The sequence below is a fragment of the Propithecus coquereli genome, unplaced genomic scaffold (assembly GCF_000956105.1).
Source record: "Propithecus coquereli isolate 6110/MARCELLA unplaced genomic scaffold, Pcoq_1.0 Scaffold11, whole genome shotgun sequence".
In the NCBI taxonomy this organism is placed as follows: Eukaryota; Metazoa; Chordata; class Mammalia; order Primates; family Indriidae; genus Propithecus; species Propithecus coquereli.
In genome coordinates this window covers 7,595,826-7,616,247 of record NW_012134969.1, presented here as the reverse complement: position 1 = coordinate 7,616,247, position 20,422 = coordinate 7,595,826, and the positions used below count along the sequence as shown (strand labels likewise).

At 47.5% G+C, this 20,422-nt stretch overlaps 1 protein-coding gene across 1 annotated transcript in view; it reads left to right on the top strand.

Annotated features, from left to right (window-relative positions):
* SIAH3 (siah E3 ubiquitin protein ligase family member 3) overlaps positions 1-17,904 on the top strand; it is a 64,810-nt gene extending 46,906 nt beyond the window's left edge. Inside the window, exon 2 of the mRNA XM_012648865.1 lies at positions 17,230-17,904. Within this exon, the coding sequence (XP_012504319.1) occupies positions 17,230-17,904 (675 nt within the window). The remainder of the gene's footprint in view (positions 1-17,229) is intronic.
* The last annotated feature ends 2,518 nt before the right edge of the window (positions 17,905-20,422 follow it).

Below are 20,422 nucleotides of genomic sequence, written 5' to 3'. Positions count from 1 at the left end.
TGCAGGTAATTGGATAAAAATAGGCATTTTATAATAAAATTGCTACTAACCTTATATCCTTCTTTCCTATCCCACCCCACCTACCTGGAAACGCTTTATAAGAAATTTGTTTATGTTAACCTCATCCCCACCCCACTTAAAATCCTAGAGTGGCCCATCAAAGCCTCTGTGACAAGGCTCAGAACCCCTCGCAAAGCACATGTGGCTCAGTGGCCTATTCTGTGTCATTTCTCACCATTCCTACCTCCCTTGACCTTCACCACCTTGACCTCCCAGGATTGCTGAACTATTTGTAGCTTCCAGTGCTCCTGAATTGTACACATCCTTGCTTTGTGTCTACCTGAATGTCCTTTCCTTCTCCCCACAACCTGCCCCTTGCCAAGATAAACCTCATTCATCCTTCAAGGCCCAGCTCAGCTATCACCTCCTCCATGAGACCTTCCCTGGCCTTGTTTCTCTCATGTTCTCTCCACTGTGTTCCCAGAGCCCTGCAGGCTTATTGCCATCATAGCACATATCACACAAGTCTTGTAGTTGTCTATTTTCCAGCCAACCCCCACTAGACTGTACACTCTTTAGGGCACAGATACTAGACCTTATATATCATTTTGTCACCAGGATCTATCAGGATTCTTGGCATGTGGAAGAGGGTTGATAAAGTTTGATGATTGAAAAAATAAAATGAAATCCATATATTCCAGCTTTAGGCATATAAGTAGGTACTACTTGATCACTTGCTGTATATGCACCAGTGACCTGAGCAAGACAGAGTTGTACAAAATGCAGCCCTTTCTTTCAAACTGCTTAGAAGATGAAGGCACTCCTGCCCGCACCCTAGCAAGTAGGCTTTACAGTCTATGGTTGCTGTGATGCAGACTCCTCGTTCTGCCTTCCTTAATTTACCTAATGCATATTAATTTGCAATGCCAACATGCTGAGTGCAGATCTTGCGCTAGCTGGGGGCTTTCATAAACCTCACCAAGGCCTCTGTTTTCTTTTTAGAGTATTACATTATCCCAAAGTATCCCCACTACCTATCCCAAGACAGGAGCTGGGCTCTTGGTGACAGCAAATGTGGTTTCCCAGTCTAGGGTATAAATACCTCTGCTGACAATTCTCCTAATAATCCGGAAGCTTTTCCCACCCTTCTTTCTGCCCATGGACCACACCCCAAAATCCAAAAGAAGGAGTAACTCAACAGTTCCTTCCCTGCCTCACCCCACCTCTCCCCATAACCTCACCACCCTTGCCCAGGAGGGGAAAAAACAGAACTCCTGCTCTTGGTCAGCATATGGATTTAGCTCTTAGCTTCAGAAGCTGTGATGAGCAGAGAAAATTTGGGATGTATAAAGTCTCAATTACTCTGTTTTTCAGAAGAGCAGAGGAAGTTTGAGCTTATCTAACCAAATATAATTCCTACTGATTTAAAACAACAGAATAGAAAAGAGTACCTGAATTTTAAATATATAAAAGGTATTATAAGCCAAATTCAGGGAACCAGGGTGAAAGGATAAGTTAAACACACACACACAAACACACATACATACACTGTTGATTATTAAAAAGGCATCATGATTATTGACTTCCTTTACTAGCAGAAACGAAAGGGTTTTATATAATATTATACGTAAAACATCAATTGAGGGTATTCCAAATGCTAAACAAATTGAGTTTCCTTACAATCTTTTCAAATTCTCATCCTCTTTTGGCAAAAAAAAAAAAAAAAAAACCACACAACCCAAAAAACAAAAAAACCTGAACTTTTACTCTTTAATAATTTTTGAGTTAAACTTCCCGTGTAATATCGCAATTTCTATGAAGGGCATTTTCCCCTCCTGTTGCCTGTGTTCCCCAGGGTATCAGCACGGACAGGCAAGATCTCCAACAAAACTCAGCCTCGCTTCCCTGAGCATCTGCTGGCCTAGACCAATGTCTGTAAACCTGCAGAACATCAGCCTGCAAATGTGATTGCCTGTGTAACCAATGCACTTGACCTTCCCTAGGTGAAAGATGACATGAGACGCTAGGAATGAAAGCACTTTTGAAAATGCTAAAATGATGGTTCCAGGTAATAGTTCTTGACCAGAGAGATGGCATGAGAATAAATGATGTAACATGTTATGAAATATATGTTGAGCCCCAGCTGTGGGAAAGGCCCTATGCACACACATTTTCGTTGTAATTTTTAGTCATGAATACTGGAAGGCATATCATGTTCAATACAGCCTCTGCGTCATGGTCACGTATCCAGGATATGCAACCAATTGAAAGTGTTGTGAAAGCCCCTTCCACCCTCCTCACTCGAGTCTTGCTTTCAAAGCTCCTACCCAGCCTTATTTCTCCTTATTCTGCCGAGACCTCACCAGACCATGAAAAGACCAGCTTCTCCCTGTGCTCAAGATGTACCCCACCTTCCAGGAATGCTCTCCTCTCATCCCTGCACAACCCAGATTGCATCCATTGTTTCTGGCCCAAAGCAAGTTTCACCCTCCCCCCGCCCCCGTGCCCCACAAAAGCCTTTTCCCATGACTCCAGCCATTTGGCAGTGAGCCCCATGCACTCTCACACTGCAAAAGTGTATGGATTTACATATACCTGGTGAGTATGGTGAGCTGGTGAGCTCCTGGAGGCCAAAATAGCAAATCTACAGCCATGTTCCCCTCAACGCGTCACACAACGTCCAGCACATTCTAGCTGCTTTACCGGCATAGGCTTATGGATAAGGATCCCGGGGGAAAATGGCCCTGAGCCTAAAATCAAAAGTGGACACAGAGTCTGCCCTTCTCATGGGCTAGTTGTGGAAGTGGGGCCTCCATCCCTCTCTCCCCCGTGAACATGGCGCCGGGAGAGGTCACCCACAAAGACGATGTTCTATCTCATTACCAATTCAGTTCCCATGGAAGCCCTCACCAGGGCCCTTAATTTCTTGTGTAAAAACAACAAACGAGGTGACCCAAGCACAATCTCTAATAGGTAGCATGGGTCAACAATTATTCATTTGTACTAGTGCTTTTCGCATGACGGGCTGAGATGAAAATTTGTCCTCTTCCTGGCAAGAGCTATAAATTAGTTTTATGCCACTGTTAAACCCAGAGGCAAAAAAAGGAAGGGATTGGGAGTGGGGGAGGGTCGGTGAATAAGGTCCGACTGCTTCCAACAACAAAGCAGGCTGCTTCTTGGGCCGTGTGGACAAGGCAGGTGGGGGCAACTGAGGTCGGTGAGATTGGGCTGGAAAGAAATTGATGCAGCAACTCTGAGCAAAGACAGCAAATTCTTCAAGGATCTGAACGAAATCTTATTTTTCTTTTTATCCTTGATTGCTGGCAGGTTTGCTGAATCAATGAACAAATAAATGATTAGATGCATGCAGCGATTGTGTCTTTCTTAGCCAAGTTTGAATAAAACCAATTATAGCCCATCCATATGCGTTCTCCGTGAGTTCCTCTAAGGCCAATGGAGCCACTAAAAACGACGGTGTTCATCTACATTTTTTGACACGTATTGTTCCACAAGCTATCAAGCGGAAAACACAGCTTATGAGACTATACGTGCAATATTTAGGCATTTATGTTGAAAAAGGCATGGAGAAAAGTATGCACCAAAATGTTAACAGTGAGTCCTATCAGGATGGTTGGCATTCTGAGACTTTTCTACTCTCTTCTTTAAACTATGTGGAATTTTCTAAAATTTTGGTGACGAGACTACATTATCTCCTAATCAGAAAAAAATTAAGTTTAAAACAATCTGCCATGAACTCATAGTTATCTGTGCTAGAAAAAGAACAGGGAGGTAGATCATCTAGAAGATGGGAAGAATCACCCATGCTTGACTTTGGAATATGCTATATACATTTTCCCCCCAGAAGATTTATCTTCCTAATTATGCTTTGCTCTTTACTTAATATTAGGATTAGTTCTAAGTCCCTGAGCTCCCCTGCCAACTAAATGAGCTGAGCAGGGTGGCAGGGAAAAGTCAGCTTGGAATGGAATGAAATATGAGCTGCAGGTAACCCACATGGGGGAAACTGAGCGTCGGCTGCTTGCAGGGAGAGGGACAGGAAACCTGGGGCTCTGTGCCGTCACTCTGCAGCCAGAGTCCCCAGAATCCAAACCCAGTTCCACTACCGATAACCTCCAGGCCCTCAGAAAGACCCTCCTCCATTCCGTGCACCAGTGTCCCTGGGTGCAAAGTGCTGGGGATAATGGTGTCCCCCTCCAGAGGCCACAGGAGGAATAAGTGAGGTGATGCGTGTGATGTGCTTAGAATGACACTCAGCAGGTGTCAACCAGGCCCATTCTGTGTTTCAAGCGTGCCCTTCTATGATTTGCAGATTAATTCCACCATTTAAGTCCTTTCTCCCAAATGGATCTCACCATTTAAAACACACTTTAATGCATTTCTCATATTATTCAGGAGGGAGGGAGGTACCATCATTCTCGTTTGACAGTCAAGGAAACTGAGGTCTGGAGAAGTGAAAGGAGCTGCCCTGGGTTGTGTAAGGAGTGGAAGAACTGGGCGCACACCTCAGTTCTCCACATGCCTCTCTCGCCATGAGCCCCTGCCCCCGCCCATCAGCCCCCATTGGGTTTAGGTCTCTGTGCCTCAGTTCCCTTTCTTAGCCAACACAGGGAAATTTAAATTTCCTCCTGAGGCCTCTCAATAAAGACTTGTGAAGATTAGCCAGGGAATTATTGTTGAGTGCTTGGCCGGCATCTAGTGTAAGTTCTAGTAGTGGGGAGAAATGGCAGAGGCTCTGGTTCATTCTGACCACTCGTTATGAGGCTGGTACATCAGCAGAGCTAGGGTGGAGGACTTGTCAGTTCTGTGTTTTATGGAGAAAGGCTTTCGCGCCTTTACCAACTTGTCTTCCAGCAAAAATGTTCTCCGATATTAGAATCACAGAAGAATGGCAGCAGTGGGTTGGGGAGAAGGGTGAAGTCCTTACAAACTCTCCTTCCTTTAGACACAATCTATGCATAAGTCAAATGCTTCCAAAACCACTTAGAAGGATTCTAGCTCCTTCCTTGCCTGCCATCCAAGGCAATTGTGCAAGGTTGACACCTCTTAACTTCCCTTCCTCTCCCACTGGGTTCAACATTAAGAGAGAAGAAAGCAAAAAAAAAAAAAAAAAAACAGGGACAATTTGCACTCAGATCAGTTAATAGATAAACTTTTGCACATTAAAATTTTGAAGAATTTATTTGCACAAACAGTGGTTCCTGAATCAGGTAGCTCCAAACCGAAGGTTTTTTTAGGTGGCTGAAGGGAAAATTTTCATAAGGTGAATGCAGCAAAGACATAATTTGATTGGTTCAAGTTTGAGCAATTGCCTTATTTGGACCATTCCAGTGGGAGGCTCAAGACAATTAACTAAGTGCCAGTTGGCAGCCTGTGATTGCCTGAGCTTAAGTTTCATTTTGCTTATGTGGGAATTCAGAGCATTAGAGCCACCTCAGTCTGGGCCTTCCGTTTAATTATTTTAACAGACCTCTGCAAGAAACTGGGCAGGATACCATCTTGACCATCCTCCTACAAATCTACAAATCCCTGCCTGACCCCTGGAAGCCTTTCCTCCCCCTACTAGAAAAGTAAGCTCTCTGAGGATAGGGCCCACATTTGTTCACTGTTTTATCCCCAGCACCTCCCATAATCCATAGTAAATGCTGAATTTATGTTTGTTGAATGAACAGTTGATTGATTGGATTAATTCACTGTGTAACAGCAGAACGCTATGGAAATCAATGTATCCTGCCGAAAAGCATGATATTCATTTGTGTATGTATTACTATTTAAAACTAAGAGGAGGAAGCTGCTTCTAAATTATGAGCATGAAAACCCAATTAAACTAAATAGTAGGAAGTTATGGGTAGCCATAAAAAATGCAGAATTTATTAATTAAAGCTAAGCTCTCTCTCTTCTAAAAAATGAGTTTAAATACAGTGAAAAGAAAGAAGATAAACTAAGTTCTCATTCTCTGCTTAAGAATTCCATCTTACTCGTCTTCTCCTCTGGCCCCAGTGAAGTCCGTGCTACCAAGCTGTGCGTGGGGACTCTGTGTGACTCACGATCTGGTTGTTGTCTCCTTAGAATAGGGCAGTCCTATCACCACCATCGTGAAGGTAGCAATGGAACTCACAGGGACTTGGAGGCCATTACAGAACCAGAGATTTCATTAAGAACCTTCTGTGTGATTCCTAAAGGAATGTTAGGGCTTTGGGGAGGGGAAAGGGACGAATGTCCAGCATGATGTAAGTGACCAAGGGAGAGCGGGTCTAGCCACGCTCTTCACAGTGTGGCCTGTGACCCAGCAGCTTTCACGTCCCTGGAGACTGGTTGGAAATGCTGGATCTCAGCCCCAGCCCCGACCTGCTGAATCAGAGTCTGCATTTTAACCAGATGCCCAGATGATCTGTGCATGTTGTACAGTGTTTGAGGATTGCCGGTCTAGCCAGGCCCCAGCACAGTAGTGAAAGAAGAGTTTTGCTGCTTGTGAAAGTGTAATGGATACTATGAGCGATGTACACAAGTGCAGGGCATAAAATCAAGTGCTTTGGATCAGTTGAAGTTTCACATGCGCCTTCCCTTCTACATCCCCTAGAGCACGGAGAATAGCAGAGAGATGGGAAGTAAGCCCAACCTAGAGGTGACCCAAGCCGCAGACATTGTGCTGGAACGATATAGTAGCCTGGAAGAAGGCTGAGCTAGAGACTGCGGACTTAATCTCCTTCCTCCTGGGCCAGTTGGAGAGTACGGAACCAATTATTATAGAAAGTGAGCACCCTCCAATAGGGGAAATGTGACCAAAATAGGACCTAGCACTTTGGGAGACCAAGATGGGAGGATGGCTTGAGGTCAGGAGTTCGAGACCAGCCTGAGCAAGAGTGAGACCTTTCCTCTACTAAAAATAGAAAGAAATTAGCTGGACAACTAAAAATGGATAGAAAAAATTAGCCGGGCGTAGTGGTGCATGCCTGTAGTCCCAGCTACTCAGGAGGCTGAGGCAGGAGGATCGCTTGAGCCCAGGAGTTTGAGGTTGCTGTGAGCTAGGCTGATGCCATGACACTCTAGCCTGGGCAACAGAGTGAGACTCTGTCTCAAAAAAAAAATAGGACTGATGTTGAAATGTAGCCATGGTGAATTCTGCAAAGAAACACATACATTGAGACAATTTGAATTTCCTTGAAGTAGATTAGGGTAATTATCTTAGTGGACACTAATAAACTTGTTCCTTAGAGACACGTGGTGATTGTAATAACCCAGAGATGAATATTGGATGAATGAATTATTACAGACTGGCCAGACTGCTAACCTCTCAAGCCCGGGAGGCAGCAATTCTCCCTCTGCCTTCCCAGGCCTGCCCCCCAAGCCTGAGATTTTTATTAAATATGTACCCAGCTACTGGCAAAGATTTAGAGTCAATAAAACACCTGCCCCCACCTCGCTTATGGGGATTTACTTAGAGCTGTCAGCAGCTCTCCATGGCTGTCCCTCAGCGTGGGGTGAGGAGAGCCACAGTGCAGAGAGAGGAGGAGCCACTTTTTCAGTGTGGCAGTCACCCAAAGGCAGGGTGAGCCTCCCCGACCCTGCAGTCATGCTGTGGCACTAGTTTCAGTCCTCAGCCCCTATGTCTAGTCTCAGAGAGGAGCCTTCTGCCTCTAGGACCAAAGGGCAAGGCCTGTGCCATTCCGGCACCGCCATGAACACCTTCAGCACCTTATTCTCCGAGTCTCCAGCCCTGCATCTCCCTGGGAATGTCAGCCGTGACCCTGCTTTTCTAAGCCCTGGGACTCTTACTTTCCCTGGGCCTGTCCCTGGAGTGACTCTCTTCCCCATCCTCCGGTGCCCCTAGCTAGTAGCCTCTCAAACAACCAGATGCAACCAGATCAACAGACAGAATAAATAAGCATACGAGAAATGAAAGAAAAGACCTCCCAGGAATTCTTACTTAAGCCCCTTGTGAAATAGGCTCATTTAACAGTGACTTGGAGGTGATGGACACCCACACCCACACTTTCTCTATCTCTCTCTCTCTCTCTTTCTCTCTCTATCTCTTTGGTTTTTTGATGTATAGCATGCAGGGAAGAGCACAAATCTTAAGTGTATACTTCAGTGGATTTTTACAAATAGGTACATCTATACAGTCACCACCCAGATCGAGTTAAAATATTTCCAGCCCCTTAGGGGCTCCCTCATGTCCCACCTAATCAATATGCTCCCACACAAAGATAACCACTGTTGAAGCCTCTATCACCATAGATCAGTTTTGCATGTTTTTGAACTTTGTACAAATAGAATTCTTATATACGTATTCTTCTGTACTAGCTGTTTTTATTCAACATGTTTTTGAGATTTATCTATGCTATTGCACATAGCCATTGTTCATTCTTTTGTTACAGTTGTATGGTATTGCATTGTGTGACTATATCATAACTTATCCATTTGAAGGACATTTAGGTGGTTTTTAAATTTTGGCTATTATGAATTAACGCTGCTATCAACATCCATGTGCATGTGTTTTGATCACATAATGTTCATGTCTATCAGGTGTTGACTATAACTGTGAGGGTCTCATATTGTACCCTAGTTGCAGCCTGCCACAGTGTCACGGATGCTGGTGGAAGACATGAGATTCCTGGGTCAGAGATAAAAGGGCACAAAGTGTCGGCTTGTGCCAGGCTACTGGCCTGACTGGCTAGAAAACTGAGACATGAAGTTGTAAGCAGCATTCACTTTGTCTGACCCACCGATTTAGCAGGTCTGTGACTGAAGGCGTACCACAGATTTTGTGCCACGAGGAATGTGGGTGACCGAGATGCCGTTCACGTAAACACCAATCCTTAACTGCCTGTGGCAACAAGGGTCTCTTGGTTTCTTAGTCTCAGAACTCAGAGAAACAGGATGGCATGTGGCCTTGGGCCATCAGATTGACTCAGATCACCCAGGTCACACCTCTGCCTATGTATCACCTGCTAACACATCTGCTTCTGAAGTTTACATTTGTCGATGTAACCGTTTCTCACAACCCGCCATCTTTCTAAGGTTACTGCACTGACTCCAGCCACAGCAGCCTCTGATATTGAGCAACACTATTGCCCACAGGTGGAGGCTGTCTAGACTGGCTGGAAAATCTCTGGACATGGCATGCCCAGCAGGCTCGGTGCACCTCCCTGCAGCCACCCCCTCAGTCCTAAAGTCATCCTACAGAGATGCTCATGGTTAATGGAGCTTCTGGTAATTAAATTTTAACCTTTAAACTGATTGCACGGGCCCTGGGTTTCGCTTGCCAATTGAGGATATTAAAGTCTGACTATACAAAAAGTTGCCTTTAAGAATAAATTTTGCACCTATAAGATTCATAAGACTCATTAGATTAGCGTGCTGAAAACCCTGCAGATGGAAGGCAGGGCCAAAGAGCGAGCAGAGATGGAGCAGCCTTGCTCTGATGTGGGGTTTACTGCAGGCCCGCCCCTGACATGGGCAAGGCTAGAGGCAGAAGTACAAAGGGAGGCCCACATACTGTGTATCTAAATACTCAAGAGGAAAAATCAAGGTATGAGACTCTTAAAATATGTTCTACCCTCCTACTTTAGTAATTCTACCTTCAGAATGAGCTGGGTGGCCACAGCTCTCAGCCAGAAACCTGTTTCACTTGCTTCCAACCTGGCTTCATCCACTACTTGGATGGGTCTCTTGCAATGGCAAGTGGACCCCCAGCCCACACATGAAGCTCTGCTCATACCCCCAGAACAGTCACTCATTGGCCATGCCTCATGTCTAATGGTCTTCCTTCTGGAAGATGGATCCCAGCAATAGCACGGGCTGCAGGAAGCTGACTCAGAGCTACTGGGTGCAGTGTGGTCTAGACGGGTGGACTCTGGGGTTCTGGGTGGGTATGACCCATCAGCTCCTCATCTCATGGGAAGGGAACGGCTAGATCGAAGTTACCTCCTGGTGATTGTTGACAGAAAAGGGATAAGAAGGGAGAAGACATCCGTCCACCTTTTGTCAGGTCGAGGGCCCTGCTGACGGCAGGAGGGGAAAGTGGGTCTAGAGCAATTCAAGAGGCAGACAGATCTCCTGGGCTGACCCAGTAGACTTTCTGAAATTGTGAGAAGCAATTTGCTATTGAAAAAGGGAATGCCTGAGGCTTCGAGTAATCTCTGTGAAAAGTAAAATCAAAGAAAGTACCTCTCTGGCATGAGAAGTTTCTTCCTCAAAGCTTTCATTGTACGTCTCCTGCTGGCAGCTGGACACATGTCAGGGTCAAACGCAGCTTCTGTGAACCTTCACTGTTGGGTGCTGGATGGGGAGCTGCCAGGACACCTCCCTGGTGAGCTCATGGCTGTGGACTCACTTGGACACACACACACACACACACACACACACACACGTTTCTATAGCAATTGAGAAGAAAGGGTAGAGGACAGAACCTCTGACTAAAGACAAACAGCCTTTTCATGGATATGGCCCAGAACAGGCTTCTGTTTATGAATCATTCATTCATTCATTCATGCAACATGTACTTACTGAGCATCTACTATGTGCCAGACTGGATTTGCCAATCACTGGACTAGGCACTGGGCAAGCTAATTATAACCCCTGCTCTCAGTGACTTCCAGCCTAGCGGAGGAAAAAAGGCCACCAATTAGTGATTTTTATCCCAAGTCAAAATAAGTAGTGAGGGCAGATCTTACCTGCAACATGGCTACTTCACAAGTCAGGGAGGGAGGAGGCATCCCCGACCTACAGCAACAAATTGTCCCAAACGGACAGCACAGGTAGGATGATAGCTGCCACACCTGAATGATACGAGGGACAGAACCAGTGTGATTCTCATACAGGAAGCTGTCACTGACACATCGATTTGTGCTACAGATACGTGACAGGCATCTATTGCATGCTGGGCACCATGCTAGCAGTGAGGATACATGAACAATGAGTCCCCGTCCAGAAGGCACTCAACAAACAGGAGAATATTTATGTCTCAGTCAGCTAACGCCGGTCAGCCAAGGGCTAGGATCTAGGAACTAAAGGGCCCTTGGATCTCAGAGATGTAGTTTTTCTTTTCACGGTGTCATCTGCATATTTCTTCCCAGCCTCTCACACGAGCAGCAACTGCACTTGTATGAGGACCAGCTTGGTCAGGAGGTTTTTGAGACCAGAGGACCAGTGTCTGTGTGGACATCTGTATGGACCGCTTTCATTATTTTGCACCCATAGGTCTTGGTTTCCAACAGTTTTGTCCAACAAAGTTGTCATTTTTCTCTTTTCAAAATAATAACCTATTACCCTCTTTTCTAGTTAATCAATGCCGTGGCGAGTTCAAGACTCAAGCCTCTTGTGTGCACTAACCAATGACTCCACACTCAATTTACATAATTTTGATCACCAGGAGAGAAACTTTGTATGCAGCTATCTTTCAGAGGCAAGATTCCAATATTCTTAAGAGATGGCATCAGACCATCGGATGTCCTGACTCAGTAGCTGGGCACAAGAATATTTAGGGCACAAGCTTTCAGGATCCATTCATAAAGTGAGATGTCTGTCTGCACTATTTGAACCAATCTTCACAGCTTGAAAACCACTAATTTCATCAATGAGAGCCCATTTCCAGCATCTATTACGCTAATTAACAAAGTCCTAATTTCACCACTGGAAACCTTTGTGCAAGTGTTCATTAGCAGCGTCTGGTGTGATCCAGCCATACGGATACTAATGAACCAATTGTAGTCGTTATCCCTGGGGTGTGGCCGTTTCTAATAAAATATTAGATGATCACCTTGAAGTGTAAATTCATAACTCAGGAATCGACAGGCCCTACGGTATAGTTTAAAAATATATATGTTTCTATCACATTGTCTGTACTAAAGTATTTTAAAGGAAATTGCAGACATGTTCATGCTGTCTACATGAAAACCTCGTCCATCTACGTAGCAAGGATAACCAAGAACTATATCGGGTGTGGGAGGAAAGAGGCATGTGATACATTTTCTAATTAAGATGTTCCTATCTCCAGGTGAAAAAAGCCTCATTGTTGTTTTCCATCTCAGTTTAACTTATTTCTCAACTGTTTGAGGGTTTGGTGTGCACATGCACAGTCCCGCTAGGTTTTGAGGAAGGGACAGGGAGAGCCAAGGCACCCCCAGAAAAATGGAACGGACGACAGTCAGCTTCAGTCTTGACTGCCCTTCCCCAACAGAGAGAGTCTTTCAACACTATGGAACATGGGACCTGGAGCACTCACAGTTATTCTGCCAGCTTAGTTCAGGCCTCGACCTTATCGCAATACTCTGATACCTGCCCTGAAATGTTTGCCTGCCCTCCACCCCCAACCTACCCTTTCTTGCTTTGGGCGGAATGCATTGGTAGCATGGCTGCCTTCCCCTCTTCACCCAGGGCTAAAAACCTCAGTCAGTTCATACTCACACATAGGGCATGAGCCAACGCAGAGCAAGTGCCTGCCATTTAAAACTGGGTGTAAAATCCTCTTTCAGCTGAAATGCGGGGCAGGTTCCTGGAAGCAAGTGGAAGGGAAAGGCGATCCTGTCAGCGACCACAGCGAGCGGATGCCGGGGAAGGGGTCGTGTGATGTTCTCAGGGCGGCTTTCCCCTTCCGGAGCCAGGATTTGGAGGGATAGCCATTAGCTGCCTTGGGAGTGTGGCTGATCAAATTAAAGAATGCATTCTTAAATTCAATTACCCCCTCAGTGGAAGTGGCCTCACTAACGCTTGGGGAAAGAATTATGCCCAGCCTATAAAGCCTAACATTGCTAAACCCAATTCTGCGCCTTATTCTAAAGGTTAATTCTAGATCTCTCTTCCAAATGGGGAGTTAAACACAGCCAATGGAAGGAAGGCGTCCGCTGACTGAAGGGTTTATCAGTCTGTAAGAGTTCATTAGTTTTAATTAGTGTAATCACTAATGTTGCATTAACAGTTTAGTGAAGGAAAGTAATTACTCACACATCCTCTGTATTAGATGGGAAGATTGGAATTCATTTTCCAAAACGATTAGCATTTTGCCAATTAAAAGACTCCCTTCTCTCGTGACCTCGCTCATCCAAGGATCATTTAAACGAAACATATTTTGCATCAGAAGATGGAGCAGGAAGAAAGGAAGAATTAAGGCTGCATTTATTCTGAGCGCCTTCCCCGGGAACAGCAAGTGCACAGGTCTCGATGAGTGTATAATGTCCCGCTCTATTTGCATAGTTATTCACTTCAGTCTCTTTGGATTACACCCTTGGCTGCTTTGTAATGCAGCAGCAATTAAAAAACAAAAAGGCCAGTGGAAGATGAAGCCAAAAGGAAGCCACGGGAGCGTCTAGGTGAAAGGACTGTTGCTTGGATCCACTGGTCGGACGAGGGTGGGGACTTGCTGCTGCCCCGGTTCTGAGCGCCAGCTCAGAGCAGGCTCTGCTGGTGGGCTTGGGGTTCTGGTGCTGCCCACGGGAGCTCCCTAAAGCCTGCTGCCGAGTCTCTTGGGTCTTCCTGCTGATCTCCACTGTGCGCGGGGTGCCATTTCAGAGCCTCAGCTTGGCTTACGAGGCCTTGGCAATGTGGCCCGACATCTCCTCTCCGTCTCCACCAGATTCTCTGTCAATCAGCCACTTGGAACTTCTTGTCACTTCTTAAACATCTCATTCTCTTGTATACCTGGCACCTTCGAACCTGCTGTTCTCCCTGCTGGCCAGCCTTTTGCCTGTTTTGCTAGAGAATTCAGCCTTCACACTTCACCCAGGGTAAATGTCGCCTCACACCGGCTAGAATAGCTACCTCCCTTACGTTGTCTCCTCAGAGCCCCTAGTGTGTACTGCGTTTTTTGCACTGTATTATAATATATGTGATCATAATGAGCTAGCGAGATAGGGACAAGGAGCTCGTTCTGTTCAGTATTCTCAGCTCCCTGCACATGAGAGGTGGTGTATGCACTTGTGTCGAGTGGCTTAATGAACTTGGGCATGAATCTCTCTCCCTCTGCCTGAAGACACATCAAAGCTCAGCCTAGGAGGTTCAGCCTGTTCAGATCAGCAGCGTCACATGGGGGGGATGGAAACGTTTGCACGCAGATGGGCAGTCCCTCTTCACCTTTCTGCCTGATCTGGGACTGCTGCCAAAGGGAACCGACGCTTGCTAAATGCGATTCCTGGGCTCCCTTTGCTAAGTAAGTTTCTGGCTGGGCATAGCCAATGCAAGGTGCGGGCAGAGATTGGAGGGAGCATTTCTCCCCTGCTCCCTCCCTGCTCTGCTTCCTGTCTCTGACATTAGCTGCACAGACCCGGATAGAGAAGATGGAAAATGGACGTGGGGAAGGGCACGTGGAGAGGAATCAGCGCAGAGGCCATTTCTGAGATGGGAATTTTAGGATTTTCTGTCCTCACAAGTCAGTACTGGGGCAGTAGGCCCCAGACCAAAGGAGGGGCTGGGTTCTCCGGGCTTGTATGCTGTGCTCAGCCCAGGTTGCTGCTCATGTGTGAAAGTCAGGTGACCAGGACGGAGACAGGCAAGCACAGACCGAGGTGGAAGGTTGCCGAAAGCCTTCACCCAAAACCACATCCAAATGGAAATATTATCTTGATGTAACACTTGATAAAGTTTTTAACACCATTTTCCAGGCATTATTTCATCTGATCCTCTCGCATCCCCTTGATATAAATATTTTGCCAATGAGAACACTACCTCGATCAAGGCTGCTGGACAAAATAAACAGGGAAACAGACCAGAGTCTTTTGACATTCAGCCTGTGGTCTTCCCAGGCTGAGATCTGTGTCAGCTTTAGCTGATCTGTGCTCCATCCCCAGCTGCATCCCTTGTGAGCTGTGTGCCTCTGGGCGGGTGTCTCATTCTCTCTGTGTCTCAGTTTGTTCATCTGTAAGACAAGCATCATATGTTCCTCTCGTGGTTGCTGCAAAGACTCCGTGAAAAAGGGGACTTCTCACAGACTGGGAGTGGGACAGTATTTGGGGTTTTCCACGAGAGCCAAAGACCAGGTCTTCCTGGCTTAGCAGAGGAGACTGACGCCTGACTGGCCTGCAGACAGCTGGCAGGATCTCTGGAAGGGCTCTTGAGCCTGGCTGGTGGAGGGTGTGAGCCCTGGGCTTCCTGCACCATCCCAGAGGCTAGAAGAACCACCCCCTGACCCAATGACTAAATGGTACATGCCACCAGCAGGCAGGCAGGGACAAAGCCAGATTTAATCTTATTTTTAAAAAAATAAGGAAATTGATCTTTTCTGTGAAAAATTAAATGAAATAATTATCCAAAAAAAACCCCCTACTTTCCATAGTGCCTAAAATTTAGTAGATGCCATATCCTAGTTAGCTCCTTTCCCATATTTAACACCAAAGGGCCAGTCTGACTCGTCACTAGCAGGATTCTGGAACACAGCCTGTTCTTTCATAGCTGAAGGCACACTCTCCCCCTTGGGGAGTGTCAGGATGGATGACAACAGGCTGCCCTGTGGCTGCCTCCCCAGGGCAGGGCAGGAGCTGTTGGAAGGACCCTGTGGCTCACACTTCCAGGGGAGAATACAGAAACTGTCAGGTGGAGCACACAGCCCCAAAGCAGAGCTGGTCTGGCCCCACCTGCCTCCAGGTCACCTCCACCACTAGGGTGACCATCTCAGTTCACTGTGTGTTGGGGAGGGGAGTGGGGGTGATTTGCATGTCTATGTCATGATTGTGCATGTGTGTTTGCATGCATGTACATGCACGTATATGGTGTGCATGATGGTGAGAGTACATGTGTGTACATGGAGTACATGTGTGTACGTGTGTGTGTTCATGCATGTGTGTATGTGTCCTGCAGGCCCTAAAGTAAGGGACGAGAGCTGGGCCTTCGCTGTTAGCCACAGTGAGCAGCAAGGGGAAACAGAAACTCTGGCAGCAACGGTAGCGAGTGACCTTCACCCCCATCCTCTGTACTTTGGGAATGGCCTGAAGCACGGTGAGGAGGCCAGTGCCCAAAGTCACCTGAAGTCCAGAAAGTGTTTGGAGGGCTAGGGCAGCAGGGACACTGTCTACCTGGGGACAGCCTAGGAGATGGCTGCGAGGTGAGGGCCTCATGCCTGGAGCTCACTGCAGAGCTGCCGCCTCCACTGCACAGCCTGGATCACTCAGGCTAATTAAGGAAAAGAACTCAGAGTGCGGAGGAGGGAGCTGAGGGCGGGCATAACCTGGGATAGGGGGTGCCTCTGTGCTCAGAGTCAGGAGGCATGAAAATGAATCCCAGTCTTTCACTTACCAGCTTCGCAACCTCGGCACGTTATTATCGAAGCCTCTTTCTTCAACTGAAAGATGTGAATCACAGTGCTCATGTCACACGGAGGACCTTTGTCAAAACTGTAATTCATTACAGGCATGTTAATGTCTGTACCACCCACAACCCAGAGACACAGTGTCTATTTTGCTCACAGCTGTATCCCTAAAGCCTACAGGGCATGGCCATAGCAGGTGCTCAATAAATGTTTGTAGATACCTAATCAGAAGGTGCCATCACAGCTGCCGGTGTTTTTGAGGGCATTGGTGGGCACACTACTATGAGGACACGTGTCAGGACATTCTCAAGGTGGGGGCTGCCTGGGTGGTGAGCCCCTGGGCAGCTGCTGTGGAGCAGAGAGACAGAAACAGGGTAGATGTGTGCCTGGTGGGGCAAAGTCTCAGGAGTCACAGGTGGGTTCTCTCCCTAGGACTGTCATCCAACTGCACGCCATCGGCTCTGCATCCCGCCAGTTACCTTAGGACCCAGGAGAAGGGTGCCCGGGACAGCATGATCCCTGGCAGCACTGGCAGGACAAACGGGCATAACCAACATATTGATCTAAAAATAACAACAATGACAAAATAGAAAAAAAAATCCACTGACCTCCATTGCCTATGCAGAAATATCAACAGTATCAAAAAAGCAAAAAACAACAAAAAAGATTTCTTTGATCCTTATGATTGATGGCCATCATAATGCATGCCATTGGAGGGGGGAAGCTGCCTATTTGCTTGTGTATCTTATTAAGGAATCAGAAAGGCATAAATACCGTATTTTCTTGAACTAAGTTTTCAAAATCTCAACAGCCGCCACCGAGGGGGCCCACCCTGTCCCTTGTTGTTTTGAAGAAATGAACCTCTCTCAACCTGCGCTGGAGAGTCCGCTTGTAACATTTCCAACACCGGGGGAGTCATGGCCGGAAAGAGAGACGGGCCTTGTCCCCACTGACGTTCTTCTCTTTCCTTGCAGTATGTGTCCAGCCGCCGCGCCGTCGCCCAGAGCACCGCAGAGCAAGGCAGTTTCCACCCTCACCATCTCACCCACCACTGCTGCCACCAGCGCCACCACCACCACCTCCGCCCCCACGCGCGCCCCCACCACCTTCACCACCAGGAGGCGGGGCTGCACGCCGCCCCGGTGACGCCCTGCGTGTGCACGTGCCCCTTGTTCTCCTGCCAGTGGGAAGGCCACCTGGAGGTGGTGGTGCCCCACCTGCGGCAGATCCACAGGGTCGACATCCTTCAGGGAGCTGAGATAGTCTTCCTGGCCACGGACATGCACCTCCCCGCGCCGGCCGATTGGATCATCGTGCACTCCTGCCTCGGCCACCACTTCCTGCTGGTGCTGAGGAAACAGGAGAGGCACGAAGGGCACCCCCAGTTCTTTGCCACCATGATGTTGATCGGGACCCCCACCCAGGCCGACTCCTTCACCTATCGCCTGGAGCTCAACAGAAACCATCGGCGTCTCAAATGGGAGGCCACCCCCCGGTCTGTCCTGGAGTGCGTGGACTCGGTGATTACCGACGGGGACTGCCTTGTCCTCAACACCTCGCTGGCCCAGCTCTTCTCCGACAACGGCAGCCTTGCCATCGGAATCGCCATCACCACCACGGAGGTCCGCTCCTCCGAAGCCGAGATGTGAGGCCGGGAGCCACCGGACGCTGGCCACAGCCACCCACCGAGGAGCTCTCCCTGTGCCTGGGACCTCCGAAGGCCGGGACTCCAGACTCCTTTTTATTCTTCTCCTTGCTTCTTTCCTTTCTTCCTTGTTTTGGTCTCAGGTACTTTTTGGTATTTAGTGTTTGTCTACCATGGGCACTATATTATGTAAACCTTCTGTGATTCAAGCTCTTGGTGTGATGTTTGTCCTGTTTTGTTGGTATCGTTTTTAGAAAGTTTGTGAGATTCAATCAGAATAGTTCTTTGCCGCCACCCCCATTCCTTTCTCCACCGCTTCCAAAATGAGCAAAAGCCACCAAGACCGTGAAGCAGACTGTTGGGGTTGAAAGGAGACCTAGCGGGTGAATCATTTCTTCCTTCTCTTTTCAGTCCATCTCAGAGTGAGCTAAATGTGAAGTGTGTGCAGGCAGCAGGTTGGGGACAGGGATCATATTTCAGACCAACCAGACACAACACTGACACCTTCCCGGGAACCTCAGAGTCAAAGCTAAGCCACCTGGGCATGAGAACATGGTGCCTCCCCGCAGGGTGGGGACCTGGGATGGAGGAGCCGTCATGGGATGGGTCCCCAGGTTGATTGTTCCTGGGGCTTGGGAAGGTGGACAGATCCTCTTTGGACGGGCTTTCCTTGCCTTGTTCCCAGGCTGGGCCATCTTTTCCTGCTCTGGAATCAAAGTTCTCAGGTTTTTGGTGCTTTCTTGAAAACCCCTTTGCCCTCTGTTGAACACATAGTGAGGCTGGGTGAAATGGGGTGGGGGGAAGAAAAGCAACCAAAAAAGACAACATGCAATTAGTCTCTCACCTCCGAGAAGGCATTCCCTCCTCAAAGAGTTCTTATGAGCAACTAATAAAATCCATTAACCTCTTACTAAGGTGGAGGCCTTTTGTGTCATGCAAAGGCCCCACTGTGCTCTCGATGCTTCGTAGAGCGGAACTGAGGCTCAGCGTCAAACACCAAGAACTCAGAGGGTCGCACCCAGGACCTCTGGCCTGAAGGGCTGGCCCCTTGTCCCAAACCGGGGAGGTTCCCTTTCCTTTCCTCACTTTCCAAAATGCTCCGAGGGCGGCATCCGGCACATATTATAAGCATTACCAAGCAACACACCCTGTTGCTGTGTGAATGAAAAAGCAACGGAAATCCATATCGCCTCTACGTAGGCTGCTTTCTCTGGTTTGGTTGTCAGAACAATTCATCAATATCCCTTATAAAAATCTCTTGTGTATTTGGAGAAAGCAAGCATGTTTAGTCAACTCTGTCTTTCCTGTTCTAAGCTGGGCGCCTGCTAGCCTTCCCAGCAGGATCTCTTCTCCCTCCCTTCTGTTGTGTTTGTCCCTCCCTCTGGCCGCTGTCCAGACACTGCAGAAGTGTGGCACCCGTCCCCACAACCCATGCACATGCGCACTAGTGCTGATTGGGCCTTTTGCCAACCAGACACTGCTCTCTGGGCCCCATTCACTCACCTCAGCCCCTCGCTGGGTCCTGGCAGGCCTCCAAGAGAGCGCTTAGTTGCAGGCAGATTGCCCTGCCTGGACATCAGCAATCTTTTCTCCACCAAAAATAATTGATCCTGAAATACAACACCCTTCCCCCAGCAACTGAGTAATTCTCCAGCCATTTTTGCTGCCAACCTACACCCCAAGCACCAGAAAGGAGGTGCCAGTTGATAGAAGATTTAATAACACAGCCCCTCTGATCATACAGTCATGGCCGGGCCCTTGAGCCAAGAGAGGGGCAATAAACATTGTGTCACAGACTGATCAAATGTCAGGCTCTGTAATCTCAAGGAAAGGGCTGTACCCTGCTCACTCTTTCAGCTATCCAACATCCTACGAGGGCACCAGCTACACCCTCAAATCACATGGGTGGCCCAGGAACCAGGAACAACCTGAAACTGACTGGTTAGTGCTGGGAGAGACGGGCTTTCTTGCTCCCCAGACCCTTCCTCTGAACCTGAGACCCCCTGGGTGGTAAGTCTGATATTAATACCTTCAGAAGCCACAGCTGCTTCCCTGGTTTCTAATACTTTACCATTTTAAAAGCATTTGTGTAGCATCACAAATGCCTCAGATAAGGAAAACTTCAACAAGAATATAATTAATATTCGCAGGGCCTTAGGGCTCCTGCAAACATCACCTTTGCCTCCTTGTTGTGCCAAGCACCTAAGCCAAACTGGGAATGACTACAGGTTATTTTCATTGCACAGGAGACTTTATGAGGAATAAGTGATCCCAGGAATAAGCGAACCCACTTGTGTGTTGGTTCTTAGACACCTTTATAATAAAGAATTGAAAATGTGTTATTATCTTCCATCTATGGTGCTCCCAAGAAGGCCTTTCTCTCCATGTCTACAGATGAAGAATTAAAGGAAAAGGTGCAAACTAATAATGAACGGGAAATAGAAAATGGTAACACCAAACCGTGTGTTTGAGTTTCATGGTCCCCAAAGGGCTCTCTTATTTGAGTCTCAGGTTAATCCTCA